This window comes from Myotis daubentonii, chromosome 1 (assembly GCF_963259705.1).
Source record: "Myotis daubentonii chromosome 1, mMyoDau2.1, whole genome shotgun sequence".
Lineage (NCBI taxonomy): Eukaryota > Metazoa > Chordata > Mammalia > Chiroptera > Vespertilionidae > Myotis > Myotis daubentonii.
In genome coordinates, this window is record NC_081840.1 from 115,106,237 (window position 1) to 115,121,308 (window position 15,072).

Sequence of the window (15,072 nt, forward strand, 5' to 3'; positions counted from 1 at the left end):
AAATTATGAAATTAAAACACTGACACCCTAGCTGGTTCGGCTCAGTGGAGAGAGCATCAGCCTGTGGACTGAAGGGTCCTGGGTTCGATTCTGGTCAAGGCACATACCTGGGTTGCAAGCTTGATCCCAGTGTAGGGCTTACAGGAGGCAGCCAATCAATGATTCTCTCTCTCTCCCTCTTCCTTCTTCTCTAAAATCAATAAAAATGTATTTTAAAAATATATACTTTTTTAAAAAAGGATTGTTTTTTTTAAAAAATGACAACAGCTGTTGTTCAGTGGTTAGAGCACTGGCCCACACACCAAAGGATGGTGGATTTGATTCCCAGTCAAGTGCACATACCTGAGGTTGCATGTTTGATCCCAACCCTGGTTGGGGCACGTGCGGGAGGCAACCAATTGATGTGTCTCTCTTACATTGATGTTTCTCTCTCTCTCCCCTGCTCCTTGCCTCCCTCTACTCTCTCTCTAAAAATCAATGAGAAAATGACAACAGTCGCCACAACAATAGATGTCTGGTGTGAATGGATCAAAATTATATGAAATTTTTTTGTAAGATTAGCAAAAAATATATATATGGTGTGTTGCAGAATTTTAGTAATTAGTTCATGCATGCCATGAAATGAAAAAGGTTGAAAATTACTGCTCTAAATAGTAAGATACCTGGTTTTATTGTGCTTCACCTTATTGTGCTTTGTAGATATTGCGTTTTTTTATAAATTGAAGGTTTGTGGAAACTCTGCATCAAGCAAGTCCATCAATGCCATTTTTCCAACAGAATTTGCTCACTTCGTGTCTGTGTCACATTTTGGTAAGTCTCAAAATATTTCAAACTCTTTTTATTATATTTATTATTTATTATCATACCTAATAAAAGGCAAAAAGGGTAATTAACCGTACCTCCACTACGCTTCCCATTGGCTAATCAGCGAGATATGCAAATTAACTGCCAACTAAGATGGCGGCCGGCAGCCACGCAGCTGAGGCGAGCAGGAGGCTTGCTTGCTCCAGTGATGGAGGAAGCCAAGGTTCCCCGCCTGCCACGGCCCGGCTCTGAGCTCCAAAAGCAACAGCTCCAAAAGCAACAAAGTTTCAATTTAGAAGCCAAACACACCCCAGATACCTGCTTTCAGCAGTCCGTGGCCTCAGAGCTGGGAGCGCCAGTGAAGGCAACAGTGTTTCAATTATAGAAGGTAAATAAATCCCAGAATAAAAAAGAAAAAGAAAAAAGGAGAGGCTGGGAGCTTCAGTCACTGGCCAGCCTGAAAATGGCCCTCAGCCCCTCACCCAGACTGGCCAGGCACCCCAGTGGGGACCCCCACCCTGAAGGGGGTGTGGCCAGCTGCAAACAGCCATCATCCCCTCACCCAGGCTGGCCAGGCACCCAAGCGGGACCCCCACCCTGATCCGGGACACCCTTCAGGCCAAACCAGCCGCCCCCCACCCATACACCAGGCCTCTATCCTATATAGTAACAGGGTAATATGCAAACTGACCCTAACAGCAGAAGGACTGGGAATGGCTGGTCACTATGACACACACTGACCACCAGGGGGCAGACACTCAATGCAGGAGCTGCCCTCTGGTGGTCAGTGTGCTCCCACAGGGGGAGCTCTGCTTAGCCACAAGCCAGGCTGATGGCTGCCAGTACAGTGGTGGTGGTGGGAGCCTCTCCTGCCTCCTCAGCAGCGCTAAGGATGTTTGACTGCAGCTTAGGTCTGCTCCCCGCTGGCAAGTGGACATCCCCCGAGGGCTGCCGGGCTGCCAGAGGGATGTCTGATTGCCATCTTAGGCCCAATCCCCTGGGGAGCAGGCCTAAGCCAGCAGGGGGTCATTCCCCGAGGGGTCCCAGACTGTGAGAGGGCACAGGCCGGGCTGAGGGGACCCCCACCCCCAGTGCACAAATTTTTGTGCACCGAGCCTCTAGTTATTATTATAAAGATTCGTGCAATAGGCTTTCCTTTACCCTGGCTTCCGGCACCGGTTTTCCTCCGGCACCCGGGACCCAGGCCTTCACTCCGGCTGAAGCCGCCTTCAAGCCTTCACTGCCCTGTCCGACCGCTCGGGTCAGGTCACACACGGGACACCCGGGCGGGCCGGCAGATCGCTACTGCCCCACCCAGCTGTCCCGGGTTGGGTTGCACACAGGACACCAGCTGCACGGGGTCACAGATAACAGGCCCCGATGGTGGCAGGGCAGGTGGGATGACGCTGTCTCAACCTGCCTGCAGTATGCAAATTAGCCACCATCTTTGTTGGCGGTTAATTTGCATATCATGCTGATTAGCCAATGGGAGGCGTAGCAAACGTATGGACAATTACCATGTTTGTCTATTATTAGATAGGATTTCTAATGGTGACCTGTGATCAGTGATCTTTGATGTTACTGTTGTAATTGTTTTGGGGGTGCCAAGAAAAGCATCCATGTAAGACAGCAAACTTAACAGATAAATGTTGTGTGTGTTCTCACTGTTGCTCCAACTGGCCATTACCCATCTTTGTCCTTCTCCTCAGGCCTTCCTATTACCTAAGACACAACAATATTGAAATTAGGCCAATTAGGAACCCGAGAATGGCCTCTAAGTGCTCAAGTGAAAACAAGTGTCACATGCCTCTCACTTTAAATCAAAAGCTACAAATGATTCAGCTTAGTGAATAAGGCATGTCAAAAGTGGAGATAGATTGAAAGCTGAGAGAAGCTGAAAGCTAGGCTTCTTGTACCAAACAGTTAGCCAAGATGTGAATGAAAATGAAAAGTTCTTGCCCTAGCCGGTTTGCTCAGTGGATAGAGTGTCGGCCTGCAGATTGAAGGGTCCTTGGTTCGACTCTGGTCAAGGGCACATGCTCAGGTTGTGGGATCGATCCCCAGTAGGGGGCATGCAAGAAGCAGCTGATCAATGATTCTCTCATCATTGATGTTTCTACCTCTCCCTTCCTCTCAGAAATCAATAAAAATATATTTAAAAAAAGAAAAGAAAATGAAAAGTTCTTGAAGGAAATTGAAAGAGCTACTCCAGTAAACACATCAATGATCAGAAAGTGAGACGTTCTTATTGCTGATATTCAGGAAGTTTTAGTGATCTAGAGATAGGATCAAAGCAGACCAAACATCCCGTAAGCCAAAGCCTGATACAGAGCAAGGCCCTAACTCTCTTCAATTCTATGAAAGCTGAAAGAAGTGAGGAAGTTGCAGAAGAAAAATTTAAGGCTGGCGGTGGTTGATTTGTGAGGCTTAAGGGGGAAAAAGCCATCTCCAAAACATAAAAGTGCAAGGTGTAGCAGTAAATGCTGATGTAGAAGTTGCAGCAAGTTATCTAGAAAATCTAGCTAAGATATTTAATGAAGGTGGCTATTCTAAACAATATATTTTCAATGTAGACAAAACAGTTTTATATCAGAAGGAGATGCCATCTAGGACTTTCCTAGCTAGAGAAAAGTCAATACCTGGCTGCAAAGCTTCGAAGGACAGGCTAAATGCAGCTGGTGACTTTAAACTGTAATCAATACTTGCAGACTATCTGAAAATCCTAAGACCCTTAAGAATTATGCTAAATCTACTCTGCCTGTGCTGTATAAATGGAACAACAAAGACTGGGTGACAGCACATCTGTTTACAATATTGTTTACTGACTATTTTAAGCCCAATTTTACTGTTGAGACCTACTGCTCAGAAAAAAAGATTCCTGCCCGTGTGATTCAGTGGTTGGATGCCAACCCATGAACCAGGAGGTCATAGTTCAATGCCCATCAGGGCACATGTCTGCTTGTGGGCTCCATTCCCAGTAGGGGGCATGCAGGAGGCTGATTCTCTGTCATCACTGATATTTCTATTCCTCTCTCCCTCTCTCTTCTTCTCTCTGAAATCAATAAAAACATATTTTTTAAAAAAATAAAAGGAAGCTACTCCTGACTTTAGGCTGCCAGGAGCTCATGTGGCATAAAAAAAAAAGATTCCTTTCAAAATATTACTGCTCATTGAAAGTGCAACTGGTAACCCAAAAGCTCTGATGGAGATGTACAGTGAAATTAAGGTTGTTTTCATGCCTGCTAACACAGCATCCTTTCTGCAGCCCATGAAGGAATAATTATTTAAGAAATACATTTCATACAGCTATAGCTGCCATATTGTGATTCCTCTGATGAATCTGGGCAAAGTAAATTGAAAACCTTCTGGAAAGGATTCCCCATTCTAGATGCCATTAAGAACATTTGTAATTCATGAGAAGAGGTTAAAACATCAACATTAACAAGAGCTTGGAGGAATTTGATTCCAGCCCTCGTGGATGACTTTGAGGGGTTCAAGACTTCAGTGGAGGAAGTAATTGCAGATGTGGTGAAACAGCAAGAGAACTAGAATTAGAAGTGGAGCCTAAAGATGTGACTGAACTGCTGCAATCTCATGATAAAACTTTAACAGATGAGCAGATGCTTCTTATGGATGAGAAAAGTGGTTTCTTGAGATGGAATCTACTCCTGGTTAACATACTATGAAGACTGCTGAAATGACAATGAAGCATTTAGAATGTTACATAAACTCAGCTGATAAAGCAGCAGTGTTTAAAAGGATTGGCTCCAATTTTAAAATAAGTTCTCCTCTGGGTAAAATGCTATCAAACAGCACTGCATGCTACAGAGAAATCATTCATGAAAGGATGGGTCAATTGATGTGGCAAAATTCACTGTTGTCTTGTTGTAAGAAATTACCACAGCCACCTCACCTTCAGCACCCACCACCTGATCAGTCCTGATCAGTCAGTAGCCATCAACATCCAGGCAAGACCCTCCACCAGCTAAAAGATTAAAACTTGCTGGAGGTTCACATGAGGTTAGCATTTTTTAGCAATAAAGTATTTTTTAGTTAAGGTATTTTTTAGATATAAAGTATTTTAGATATAATATTATTGCACACTTAATATACTGCAGTACAGTGTAAATATAATTTTAGATGCTCTGGGAAACCAAAACATTTGTGTGAGTCACTTTATCACAATATTCACTTTATTACAGTGGTCTGAAATCTGTAATACCTGTGAGGTATGACTATACTCTTCAAGAATGAAATTTATTTGCCCTAGCCAGTTTGGCTCAGTGGCTAGAGTGTTGGCCTGTGGACCAAAGGGTCCTAGGTTCAATTCTAGTCAAGGGCACATACCTCAGTAGCAGGCTCCTCCCTGACACGGGCCCTGGTCAGGGCTTGTGCAGGAGGCAACCAATCGATGTGTTTCTCTCACATCAATATTTCTCTCTTTCAGTCTCTCTCTAAAAAAAACCAATGCAAAAATATCCTTGGGTGAGGATTTTTTTAAAAAGAGAATGAAATTTATTCACACAGATCTTTACTTTTTAAGGCATTTTTCTTAAATGCCTGAGACTATTTAGCAAAAATAATATTTTGTGTAAGTTTTAGCTTTAAAATAAGGATTTTAAAATGACATTTTAAAAGATTCTCTTTCTCCCCTCTTCCTTCCACTCCCCCTTCTCACGCACACATACACACACAAAGTTAATATTATTAAGTGAGCAATGCACAGTGTGATGATCCCAGAGACTCTAAAAAATTAAATCTGTCCCCCAGAACTCTTGGTGCTTCAAATGCCACAATAAAAATTTCATTTTTTGGCTTTTACTAATAGTACTTTATCTCTTCCTAAAACTCTTCACAATAACTGGTAATACGTCTCTATACTTTTCTTTGAACAAATATATTAGATATTTACTTCAGAGAAGTTTTGGATTGGTGGGAAAAGAGAGAGTGTAATGAGTAGATGAATAAGATTTGAAGGAAAAATTTTATGCATAATTTTCATGTGTTCCTGGTGGGTGTCTTTGTGTATGTATTTCATTCCAAGTTCTGAAAGAACCCTACATTATCAGCTCATTGGCTACCAATTGTGAGCATAGGAAACTTAAGCTCTACATCCACTATCATAACTCCCTAGACTTCTCAGGTTTATCTAGTAATTGTGCTGAAGTCAACATGGTAAGAAATAATTCAGATAGTACCTACAGAATACTTACATAAATGAGAGAGAACCATTTGAGCTGTGGTTCCCAGTCTTTCCAGCAAAACAATATTGTCATTTTTACCCCATCTCTTATCTGAAATTTGGAATAATTCTTCTACTATAAATATACTAGAGGCCCGGTGCACGAAATTCGTGCACAGGGGGCAGGGGGATCCCTCAGCCTGACCTGCACCCTCTCCAATCTGGGAGCCCTCAGGGGATGTCCTATTGACAGCTTAGGCCCGCTCCCCATGGTTCCCTGCTGTCTGCGGGGCCCGCTTGGCCGCTCTCAGGTCGCCGCGGGCAATGGCCAAGCAGGCCCTGATGTGCGTGGTCTGCAGCGCCCGCTTGGCCACTCCCGGGTCGGTGCCGGCGACAGCTAAGCAGGCCCTGCTGTGTGCGGTCTGGGGGGCCTGCTTGGCCGCTCCCAGGTCACCACGGGCGATGGCCAAGCAGGCCCTGCTCTCAGCAGCCGTCCCCCAGGATTGGAGGACTCCAACAGGGCTGAGAGGACTGGACACTGCCATCTTGTGGCTATGGGCACTGCCATCTTTGTGTCAGAGTGATGATTAATTTGCATATTACTCTTTTATTAGATAGGATTTATTATGAAATAAATATTGAATTTCTCCTTTTAACATATAAAATACATTTAGTAGCAAACCAAAGCTTCTGAATAAACTGAGTTCACACAACTTCAAACAAAAACAAAGAAATAACATTTGTATTAATGTGTGTGCCTAACTGCATAAGTAATGCACAATGTTTATTAGGTTGTTTGAAATACTGAAAATAACTCAAAGATCCCTGTTACTAGTATATTGCTCTTACAGAGGCAAAAACCCCATGAAGGAAAACATTTCCAACTTTCCATTTTACAGATGACACACTAAATGGCTTGTCTAAAGCACACAGGTCTTTCATGACACAATTAGAATGCAAATTCAGGTAGGTGGTGGGTGGAGGTGGAGGAGGGCATAGAGGGGATAAATAGTGATGGAAAAGAACTAAAATAAAATAAAGAGAAAAAAAATAACCAAAAAATGCAAATTTAGTTTTTTCAACTTCAACAGCAATAATTGATACCCTCTACCATGTCCTTTTCTAGAACTAAGAGTCCTTTTCTAGCACCAAAAGGAAGAACTGCTTGTGTGCCCGGGGCCATAATCCCTCCTAAATAAGCCGTCCAGTCTGCAGTAAACAGAATAAAGCTAACATACAACGAGAAATGGGGAGGAGCAGACAAAGAGAGATGGAAAGTGTTGGTGTTGAGTAACTTGCTCCAGTTCCTGATCACCACAGCTTTCTTCCACTGTGTGAGCTCCTCCATAACATACTTCCCAGCTGTGAGAATTCACTGCTGCTTACACGAATTGGATTTCTGTTTGCTTACAAGGATATGAAAGAATATTAATAATGTATTTTTGCCATGCTACGATTGCATATAGCCCTGATTTCAAGGGTTTAGAAAACAGGGGTTTTTACAAATCCTGCACTTGGTTTACAAAAGGACTTTTTAAAAGAACCTTCCTGCCCTGACTGGTTTGGCTCAGTGGATAGAGCATTGGCCTGCGGACTCAGGGGTCCAGGGTTCGACTCCAGTCAAGGGCATGTACCTCGGTTGTGGGCACATCCCTAGTGGGGGATGTGCAGGAGGCAGCTGGTCCATGTTTCTCTCTCATCGATGTTCCTAACTCTATCCCTCTCCCTTCCTCTCTGTAAAAAAATCAATAAAATATATATATTTTTAAAAAAAAGAAAAAAAAGAAAAGGACTTTCCTTAAATCAGGGCATCACACTTGTAGGTAAACAATAATGATTGCACCTCTTTACAAGCTTTTTCTAGAAAACCCTTAACTAATCCGGAAAAAAATATGTGATAAAAAATTAATAGTATTAGTGATAGTACTCAAGAGAAACCCTGTGTATGTGATTACAAACTCAATTATTAAAATCTAAATAACTTAATAAAAATGTATTTTAAATGTATCAATAAATATAAAAATAACATTTTATATTACTTACTTTAATTTCTGGTTGAAACCAATTCTGTGTCTTTGTGTCAAATACATGAACATCATTATGCCAACCCCAGAATATCTGCTCTTCCTAAAACAAAATTTTTTTAATATATAAAAGATTTTATAACTTTTAGATTATTGTTATAGTTTTATTGAATATTTACTGGTTAAATAATAGACACTTTTACAAAAATAAAGCTGTTACCATATTCATAAAGCTAATGCATACAGCAGTGGCTCGCAAAGTGTGGTCCCCAGACCAGAGCAGTGTCACTCAGCAACTTCTCTTCTCATAGTATTGCTTGCAGGATGCCATAATGTACTTGTTAACAATTTTCCAATTCCCTCAAAAGATTGTCTCTTTTAAAATTGCAGGGGACAGCCCTGGTTGCTGTGGCTCAGTTGGTTGGGCATCATCCCATGTACATAAAGATTGCCAGTTTGCTTCCGGATCAGGGCACATTCCTGGGTTGCAGGCTCAATCCCCGGTAAGGGGCATGCAGGAAGCAGCCAATCAATAATTCTCTCTTATCACTGATATTTCTCTCTCTCTCCCTCTTCCTTTCTCTCTAAAAAAATTTAAAAAAATAAAAATCTTAAAATATAAAAATAACATTACAGAGGATATTTATATTTTAAAATCTGTTTTTCTAAAGTACATGCTTAGAATCCCTAATCTTTGCTATTAGAAACTTTAGGTGACTATGAATCCTTTTTCAAAAAAGTTACAATCAACTCTACTTAACCAAGCAATTTGCTCTTAAAGGTAAAATTTGCTCACTTTCTTCTTTGTCTTCTAAGAGACAAAAATATCATCAAAGCAAAGATTTAGCAGTTATATTGTATTTAGAATCTTTCAGATTGCTAAAATCCTCTATTGCAGCTTATCTCTATACCAGATTTATCTGTAGGTGAGGAACACATCATTGTTGTCAGGACTTGTCAAACTAAAAATTTTACTTAGTTTAGAATCTAAACCAAAAAATCCACTATACATCAAAAATTTCAGAACATGATCATTAGCCTAACTGTACTAAGAGAGAAAAAAATGAGAGATTTTACTGATGAGTAAAAATAGATCTAAACAATGGGAAGTTTTATTTCTGAAAATTATCAATAATACTATTAAGTAGCAAAGCTTTAAAAATATTTCATATTAAAAGCTAAAAAATGTAAAGACATGGAAAATTTTTAAAATACCCACATACAAGGAGATATACACAAAATGTTCATATACATTAATAATGTACAATAATAATGTATGCTAGTAAAAGGTAAAACTGAAGAGTTACTGTGTATCTTGGTGGATCAATTTTTTTAAGTTATCTTTTAAAATATTTCATTTTTATACATTATGACTACTTTTATTAATTATAGCTTATTCTCTAACCAGTAAGATTAAGTAGGAAATGAATATCACTACTCACTCACTCCTGAATAAGAGTTACAACTAGTTCTAGTACACATATCTAAAAGCAGGTATATGTCAGCAATAGCCATTCTGGTTACCTATGGGCAAGTTTTTCTCAGTTGCGCTAAAGCCTCTACTTGTCTAACAGAAGCCTCTACTTGTGTTTCAATAGGTATAAGTGATTAACTATGTAAGAAAAGAAATTACTCTTTCAGTAGCCATGAAGGTGATAGAACTTCCTCTAATTGAAACCAAATTCAAAAGAGAAAGCACTTTTTTTTTCATAGTCAATTATAAAAAATGAAAATGAGAAAGAGTGGGCTCATTATTTTTAAAAACTTTAAGATAACAAACACTAAATTAGAGGAAAATGTAAATGGTGATTACTCTCTTACCCAAGATGCATCATGAACATCAAAACAGTCTTGGAGTTCATTGTGTCTCCTACACCCATAGCCACCAAAATATATTAATCTGAAAAACAAATACAAAAGGAGACACTTAGAAGTTCTATTTCCACTTTGTTCATAGACAATTGAATGAGATAATTTCTCTCACCCTAACAACCTAAATAAGCCAGATATAGTCATGTGCCATATAAAGACATTTCAGTCAATGACAAACTGCATAAATGACAGTGGCTCCATCCGATTGTAAGGGAGCTGAAAATTTTATATCACCTAGCAGTGTTGCAGACATAATGTTATTGTGCAACATATTATTCACGTTTGTGGTGATGCTGGTGTAAACAAACCTACTGCACTGCCAGTTGTACAAAAGTATGGCACATACATTATATACAGTACATACTACTTGATAATAACAACTATGTTATTGTTTATGTATTTACTATACTATACTTTCTATCATTATTTCAGAGTGTACTCTAATTATTTTAAAAAATGTTGTGCCCTGGCTGGTTTGGCTCAGTGGATAGTGTCGGCCTGCGGACTCAGGGGATCCCAGGTTCGATTCCAGTCAAGGGTATATACCTTGGTTGCGGGCATATCCCCAGTAGGGGGTGTGCAGGAGGCAGCTGATCAATGTTTCTCTCTCATCAATGTTTCTAACTCTCTATCCCTCTCCCCTCCTCTCTGTAAAAAAAAAAAAAAAAAAAAAAAAAAAAAAAAAAAAAATCAATAAAATATTTTTTTAAAAAAAAGTTGTAAAATGGTAATGCCAGGTTATGCTGGAAGCAGCCTCATACATATTGTGTTTATGTAGTCTCTTAATTGCATCATTTTCTCTTGTGCTTGATTTAATCTCATGTCTTTTATACAGTAACACACAGTACAAGCTTGTAGTCTAAGAGCAGCTGGTTATATCATACTAGAGGCCCAGTGCATGAATTTGTGCAGCAGTGGGGTCCCTCAGCCTGGCCTGAGGGATCGGGCCAAAACCGGCTCTACAACACCTCCCCAGGGATCCTGGATTGCGACAGAGCACAGGCCAGGCAGAGGGACCCCAGTGGTGCACGATCAGGGCTGGAGAGGTTGGCTAGCCAGGGAAGGACCACGGGATGGCTCCAAGGTGTGTCCAACCCGTCATGCTCAGTCCCAACTGACTGGACCCCAAGAGATAGCTAACCTATCAGTCAGAGCATCTGCCCCCTGGTGGTCAGTGCATGTCATAGCGACTGGTCGACCAGTCAACTGTCTGCCCCCTGGTGGTCAGTGCATGTCATAGCAACCTGTAGACCGGTCAACTGTCTGCCCTCTGATGGTCAGTGCACACCATAGCGACTGGTCGACTGGTCAACTGTCTGACCCTGGTGGTCAGTGCACATCATAGCAACTGGTCAACTGTCTGCCCCCTGGTGGTCAGTGCACATCATAGCGAGAGGTTGAGTGGCCCTAGCATATCATTAGCATATTATGCTTTGATTGGTTGAAGGGACGACTGGACACTTAGCATATTAGGCTTTTATTATATAGGAGTAGAGGCCTGATGCACAAAACTTGTGCAAGATGCTCAGCCCCCAACATCGTGGCAGCTGCCTCTGCCGTGGCCCCCGCCTGCTTCGGCTTCATCCGGAAGGATGTCTGGTCTAATTAGCATGTTACACTTTTATTGTTGTAGATAGCCTAGGTATGCAGTAGGCTATATCATCTAGGTTTGTATAAATACATTCTATGACATTTGCACAATGACAAAATTGCCTAACAACATATTTCTCAAAATGGATTCCCATCATTAAGTGCTGCATGACTATAAACTACAAAACCATAGTTTAAAAAAGTCAAAGTGCTAAAGGAACAAAAAGACCTAAATGAACTAATTCCAGGAAATGATGAGCTTTCAATAGCAGAGAAGAGATTCATGGCTGCTTTCATTCCTGGTGTAACAGCAAGAGGAAGAAGAATCCAATATAGAAAACACTATACAAGAAACAACCCAAAATTTTAACAGCCACATGTAGACTGGCAGGCTATCTAATAAAAGAGAAACATGGTAATTAGCGTACGTCCGCTACCCTTCCCATTGGCTAATCAGGGAGATATGCAAATTAACTGCCAGCCAAGATGGTGGCCGGCAGCCAGGCAGCCTGAAGCTAACATGAGGCTTGCTTGCTTCAGTGACGGAGGAAACCAACGTTCCCCGCCTGCCTTGCCAGCCTCTGAGCTTGCAGTTTGAAACATTGTTACAAATATAGAAGCTAAACAAAACCCCAGAAACCTGCTTTCAGCCCGCCGGGATCTCAGAGCTGGAGTTGATCAGTGTTTCGATTATAGAACCCAAACAAACCAGATACCTGCTTTCAGCAGCAGAGGCCTTCTGAGCTGGAGCCAGAGCTAAAGCTGGCCCAGAATAAAAAAAAAGAAAAAAAGGAGCAGTTGGGAGCTACAGTCACCCACCAGCCTGAAAACAGCCCTCAGCCCCTCACCCAGACTGGCCAGGCACCCCAGTGGGGACCCCCACCCTGAAGGGTGTGTGACCAGCTGCAAACAGCCATCATCCCCTCATCCAGGCTGACCAGGCACCCCAGTGGGGACCCCCACCCTGATCCAGGACACCCTTCAGGGCAAACCAGCCAGCCCCCACCCATGCACCAGGCCTCTATCATATATAGTAAAAGGGTAATATGCCTCCCAGCACTGGGATCAGCGGAGCTGAGAGGCCTCCTGACACCAGGATCAGTGTGACAGGGGGCAGCGCCCCAACCCCCTGATCACCCTGCGGTTCTGTGTGTGACAGGGGGCGGGGCCACAACCTCCCTATCCGCCCTGCTCTGTTCATGACAGGGGAAGGTGTCCCAACCCCCTGATGAGCCCTGCTCTGTGCCTTATAGGGGGGAGCTCCCCAACCCCCTGATCACCCTGCGGCTGTGTGTGTGACAGGGTACGGCGCCCCAACCCCCTGATTGGCCCTGCTCTGTGTGTGACAGGGTGCAGCGCCCCAACTCCCCCTCCACGGGCCCTGCTCTGTGTGTGACGGGGTAGAGCCATAACCTCCCCATCGGCCCTGCCCTGAGTGTGAGAGTGGCGGCTCCCCAACCCCCTGATCGACCCTGCTCTGTGGGTGATAGAGGGCGGCGCCCCAACCCCACCTCCACGGGCCCTGCTCTGTGTGTGATGGGGTAGAACCATAATCTCCCCATCGGCCCTGCCCTGAGTGTGACAGTGGCGGTGCCCCAACCCCCTGATCGGCCCTGCTCTGTGGGTCATAGAGGGCGGCACCCCAACACCCTGATCCACCCTGCTCTGTGCGTGACAGGGGGAGCTCCCCAACCCCCTGATGGGCCTTGCTCTGTGCGTGACAGGGTACGGAGCCCCAACCCCCCTGATGGGCCCTGCTCTGTGCGTGACAGGGGGTGGCGCCGCAACCTCCCCATCAACCCTGCCTTGAGTGTGACAGGGGGCGGTGCCCCAATCCCCAATCGGCCCTACCCTGAGCGTGACTGAAGGTGGCATCGCAACCTCCCGATCTGCCCTGCTCTGTGCATGACAGGGGGCGGCGCCCCAACTCCCCAATCAGCCCTGCTCTGAGCCCAACCAGGGGCTGCACCTAGGGATTGGGCCTGCCCTCTGCCACCCCGGAGCAGGCCTAAGCCAGCAGGTCGTTATCTCCCAAGGAGTCCCAGACTGCGAGAGGGCACAAGCTGGGCTGAGGGACCCCCCCTCCCCGCCGAGTGCACAAATTTTTGTGCACCGGGCCTCTAGTAGTAAATAAGAATCTTAAAAAGTTCAGGCACAGTGGGAGTTTTAACCCACTCAACAACTCTTTTGCATAGTCATCAGAGAGGGCTCATGATTAGTTAACAACAGCTGGAAGCAAAAGAGAGATGAGCAAAGCTTGAGGCAATTGGAGTTTTCCTTGGAAATGTGGGAACAGGGCAGAGATCTGAAGGAAACACTTTAGAAGTACGCCAAGCCATTATGGCATACAGGGTGACTTCCCCCAAAAGGCCAAAGAAGGAGGTGCAAGGCTGAAAGAGACCTCCCAAGGTACAGAAAGCATAAGGTGGGAATGGAGAGCAAAGAGAACTGCCTAGTGACTTGAAGACCTACCAATCAGGCTAACAACACAGAAAGATCTCCCACAGTTCAGAGAGGTGGAAACACAGTTGTGAAGCTCAGCTGAAAATCTCTGGGTGATCTCTAATGCTCAAACATGCAGCTCTAACAAAGGAAAGTCTTGATCCTGCCTCAAAAATTTGAAACTAACAGTAAAATTGAATCAAACTAAAGCTACAACACAGCCCAAACACAAGTCAACTACAGATTACTAGTATATTGACTCAACTCACACTAGCAGCTTAAATAAAGAAGGGCATTTCTTTTTCTGGTGATAAGTATTATTTATTCCAATATTTACTATTCTTTCACAGAGAATGTCTAGTACAGGGGTGGGCAACCCCTGGCACGCGTGCCAAACATGGCATGCCAGTAACTTTGCTGGCACGCGAAACCCTCTCTTATAATCTTCCATTTACAATCTTTTTCTTAATATCGACTTTTTTATTTTTCAGATAAATTCAATGTAGGTGCATCTTAGATAAATAAATAATTTTACATAACAAGTTATCTTAAAGACCATAGACATGGATTGACGAGAGAGGGGAAGAGCAATTTCTATGCCTCTGCCTTAACTCTCCCTGCCTTCCTAGATCCGACCAGTGTTTTGGTTTCATCCACATACGCTTGTGAATCTTTGTTCTCAGTGATGAATTTTGTTAAGTCTTGTAATAGGAGTAGCCTGACAGATGAAAGTAGTAGCTCGTGCATATCTCTGAAGGTCACGAAATATAAACCTGATGTAAAATCTCTGTCATCAGTGATGCAGCAGCAAAAGTCCCACTGATAATATCAAACGGAGTCATAAAGTTTTCTGTTGGACTACCAGTGTAATAAATGTAAATAATGTATTTTTCATCATCATATACTGTGCTTTTGTCGCTCGAACGAATTTTATTATTTCTTCAAGGTTCTTCACATACGTACACCTTAAGGCGTAACATGTTCTCAAAAAATTAGGGTTGGCACGCAGAAGAATTTTGCGTCAGAGATTTTGCTGGTTTTGGCACGCATTCACAAAAAGGTTGCCCACCTCTGGTCTAGTATATGATGAAAAAAATTATAAGATACACAAAAAGACAAAAAAAGTGACCCATGATTGAGAGAGGAGAGAATCAATAT

General features: G+C 43.0%; 1 protein-coding gene and 1 pseudogene across 6 annotated transcripts in view; one reads left to right on the plus strand and one right to left on the minus strand.

Annotated features, from left to right (window-relative positions):
* KLHDC1 (kelch domain containing 1) overlaps positions 1 to 15,072 on the minus strand; it is a 59,189-nt gene that overhangs the window by 24,105 nt on the left and 20,012 nt on the right. For all 6 annotated transcript variants that reach the window (XM_059658938.1, XM_059658947.1, XM_059658923.1 and 3 more), the window contains 2 exons: positions 9,832 to 9,910; positions 8,030 to 8,113 (listed from right to left, as the gene is read on the minus strand). In XM_059658938.1, the coding sequence (XP_059514921.1) occupies positions 8,030 to 8,113; positions 9,832 to 9,910 (163 nt within the window). The remainder of the gene's footprint in view (positions 1 to 8,029; positions 8,114 to 9,831; positions 9,911 to 15,072) is intronic.
* LOC132228248 (tigger transposable element-derived protein 1-like) lies at positions 2,572 to 4,839 on the plus strand (annotated as a pseudogene).